Here is a 3,946-nt window from a genome sequence, read left to right as displayed (position 1 = left end):
TTCATGACTGATCTCACAAAGTTTACTGCTTAAATACGTTAGCTGATATAACTTAAACATTTTAAAAATATTAGAAGGTTCATGACTGATCTCACAAAGTTTACTGCTTAAATACGTTAGCTGATATAACTTAAACATTTTAAAAATATTAGAAGGTTCATGACTGATCTCACAAAGTTTACTGTTTAAATACGTTAGCTGATATAACTTAAACATTTTAAAAATATTAGAAGGTTCATGACTGATCTCACAAAGTTTACTGTTTAAATACGTTAGCTGATATAACATGGGTTTTGTTGAGTTACTATACACTGAGTTGGGTTATGTTGAGTTTTCACACACTGATGTCCGGTTACAGTGTAATCGGACATCAGTGTATAGTAACTCAACATAACTCAACTGTAACCGGACATCAGTGTGTGAAAACTCAACAAAACCCTTATACTTTTATGTTAAAGTACTAAAACAATATATTTTATTCGTCTTTAACTTTGTACAGATTTGTTTAGCTATAATAACCCTTTCGGGTTAGTAAATCATATTTAATTGTAGTAATTTTTCTCTTCCTGCCAGCCTCTCGAGCCCCACGTGACTTACGGGCCAATAAAAGGATATTACGTGGGTTACAAGGTGCAAGGAACAATCGACTCTTACACTTACAAAACTTTAAACTCTGACGAACTAAACCAACAACTAACGTGCGTTTTGACAAACCTCCGAAGACTTACTCGTTACAGCATTGTTGTCCAGGCTTTCAACAGCAAGGGGGCAGGCCCTCCATCGGACGAGGTTATTGTGCTCACCTTAGACAATGGTAAGTAGTCTGACCATCGTTCGAACCCGACAGATCAGAATTTCTTAGCGATTATATATCCTACCAATCTTTCAACACAGTTGTTGTATGCTTCGTTGTACTAATACTCGCGCGATTCCTACCACGTTGATCTGGTATGTCAGTAGTAATGGCGTCAGGTCAACAGTGGCGAAACGTTGATTCTAATTTTTGATTACCTGTTTTGTGCTATTTCCACTTTAATCAAATACAATTTTTATTTCAAGCACTGTAATCAGATTCTGTCCATTTCACTAGGATCCGTCATCTCTTGTCTCAGCGATAAGCTTGAGGGTTTATAACGCTAAAATTTGGTGTCCATCGTAAATAGCCCATTGTTTAGTTTGTGTTAAAAAACAAAAATAATCTCTTTATATTAATCACACAAAAAACAACAACATTATTTGAGGTTAACTTATCACACCTTCGTCATATGGACAATATAGTCAAGGTTATGTTGAATTAGCTCACATTGAACAATATAATTAAGGTTATGTTGAATTAGCTCACATTGATCAATATAATTAAGGTTATGTTGAATTAGCTCACATTGATCAATATAATTAAGGTTATGTTGAATTAGCTCACATTGAACAATATAATTAAGGTTATGTTGAATTAGCTCACATTGATCAATATAATTAAGGTTATGTTGAATTAGCTCACATTGAACAATATAATTAAGGTTATGTTGAATTAGCTCACATTGAACAATATAATTAAGGATATGTTGAATTAGGTCACATTGAACAATATAATTAAGGTTATGTTGAATTAGCTCACATTGAACAATATAATTAAGATTATGTTGAATTAGCTCACATTGATCTAAGGTTAACTTATCACACCTTCGTCATATGGACAATATAATTAAGGTTATGTTGAATTAGGTCACATCGATCAATATAATTAAGATCATGTTGAATTAGCTCACATTGATCATTGATTATATAAAGTATTTTCCCTAATCTGTGGTTTCGATAAGGTTTGTTTTCTTTCCTTCGCGCTGATCTTTGTTGCTTTTGTTGTTGTCCAAAGATTTTTGGTTACAGTTAAGTTTTGCTGATTTATCATATAATGATCTTCAGTTACAGTAAAATACAATCCATTTATCGTACAGTGCTATTCGGATACAGTTAAATTTGGTTATTGTACACTATTTTCCGGTTATATTTACATTATGTTGAGTTATCGTACACTGATGTCCGGTTACAGTTGGGTTATGTTGAGTTATCGTACACTGATGTCCGGTTACAGTTGGGTTATGTTGAGTTATCGTACACTGATGTCCGGTTACAGTTGGGTTATGTTGAGTTATCGTACACTGATGTCCGGTTACAGTTGGGTTATGTTGAGTTACTATACACTGATGTCCGATTACAGTTTACCAGCATAAGTTCAGGAGGTAATAGTTCAGGGTATAATATTAGCAAGGGAGGGAGCTAACAATAGTTATTAGTACAATACCAGCATAAGTTCAGGAGGTAATAGTTCAGGGTAAACGGTTCAATTATTGTCCCTACAGTTTCTTGAATGTCTCGATATAGTTTATAAACGTTTCTAAACGGTTCAATTATTGTCCCTACAGAGTTTCATGAATGTCTCGATATAGTTTATGAACGTTTCTAAACGGTTCAATTATTGTCCCTACAGAGTTTCTTGAATGTCTCTACACCGCTTAATGAACTTTCTTAAAATGTTCCATTACTGTCCCTACATAACTTCATGAATGTCCTTACATAGTTTAATCCTTTGATTGCGGCTGCTATAAACGCGCGCGGAACTTTTACGAACCGTACACTGTATACAACATACTCGCATTCAACTGCCCTAGGCGGACTGTACCCTATACGGCGAATCAATGGGTTAATGGCCTTTCCTAAAAAGTTCAGTTATTGCCCCTACATTATTTAATGAATATCTTTGAATCATTTAATGAACGCCCCTACAGAGTTTAAAGGTTGTTTTTCAAATTGTTCGTGATTAATGATACTGAGGTCCTTCTAGTGCATTCTATAACTTTTAAAGTAATGTTGACTGTACACTCACCATTACTATGTTTCCAGTCGTCATTGGCTAATTGTTTATTACTTTGTGATCGTTTTAAAATGTCTCTTCTTTTCATATGGTGTTTTCCAAGCTGCCCCATTGCTGTTTTATTGTACGACTTTCATTTCAGTAATGTCTTCTTCATTAGTTAATGTTTTGTAACCGAACTTTCCATGCACTGCCTTATCATATGATTCATCCTCAAACTTGTGATTCTTTTGAAATCACCACCTTAGAGTAGCCAAAGAATAGGCGGAGGGTGCTTTTGACTAGTTGTTTTCCCTTCTAGTCTATTAGCTACAAATTAGGGACAGCTAACAGATAAAATTGTTTTGTAACTTTGCGAGAACTTAACGAAACAAACCAATCATTACCATCTACTTTTATTTATCATAAACCATTCCAAACACATTTTTCAAATCAAAATTTTGTATGTTATTGTTGTCGTTACAGTACCTGGTGGTCCTCCTCAAGAGGTGGGAGCGGAAGCTTTAGGATCACATCTGGTGGAAGTCACGTGGAAGGTATTTAAAACATAGCTTCCACTTATAATTCAACGTATCGTTACCTTCCCTCTGAATCTCACTAACAATCTTTGTAAAAACACATTCAACGTATACTGGTGTTATACTAGTAATCCTTGTTTCCTTCCTCTATAAACTTATGTTATACAAAAACTATTGTTACCTGCCCTTTAAACTGATGCTGTTGTCACCTACGCACTGAACTTCTGCTGGTATTGTACTAAAAACTATTGTTAGCTCCCTCCCTTGCTGATATTATAAAACTATACAGAGACATTCAAGAAACTTACTAAAAGGTTCAATTATTGTCCCTACAGAGTTTCATGAATGTCTCTATATAATTTATGAACGTTTCTAAACGGCTCAATTATTGTCCCTACAGAGTTTCATGAATGTTTCTATATAGTTTATAAACGTTACTAAAAGGTTCAATTATTGTCCCTACAGAGTTTCATGAATGTCTCGATATAGTTTATGAACGTTTCTAAACGGCTCAGTTATTGTCCCTAGAGAGTTTCATGAATGTCACGTTTATAAACTA

The 3,946-nt window shown here is 34.4% G+C and overlaps 1 protein-coding gene across 1 annotated transcript in view; it reads left to right on the top strand.

The window, feature by feature from the left end:
* The window catches only part of LOC106470663 (Down syndrome cell adhesion molecule-like protein Dscam2), a 56,417-nt gene that overhangs the window by 31,954 nt on the left and 20,517 nt on the right, over positions 1–3,946 (top strand). The window contains exon 17 of the mRNA XM_022399304.1: positions 574–814. Coding sequence (XP_022255012.1) covers positions 574–814 — 241 coding nt within the window. The remainder of the gene's footprint in view (positions 1–573; positions 815–3,946) is intronic.

This window comes from Limulus polyphemus, unplaced genomic scaffold (genome assembly GCF_000517525.1).
Source record: "Limulus polyphemus unplaced genomic scaffold, Limulus_polyphemus-2.1.2 Scaffold4150, whole genome shotgun sequence".
Taxonomy (NCBI): domain Eukaryota; kingdom Metazoa; phylum Arthropoda; class Merostomata; order Xiphosura; family Limulidae; genus Limulus; species Limulus polyphemus.
Note: the sequence above shows the minus strand (reverse complement) of the source record. Positions and strands in the feature narration are given on the sequence as shown.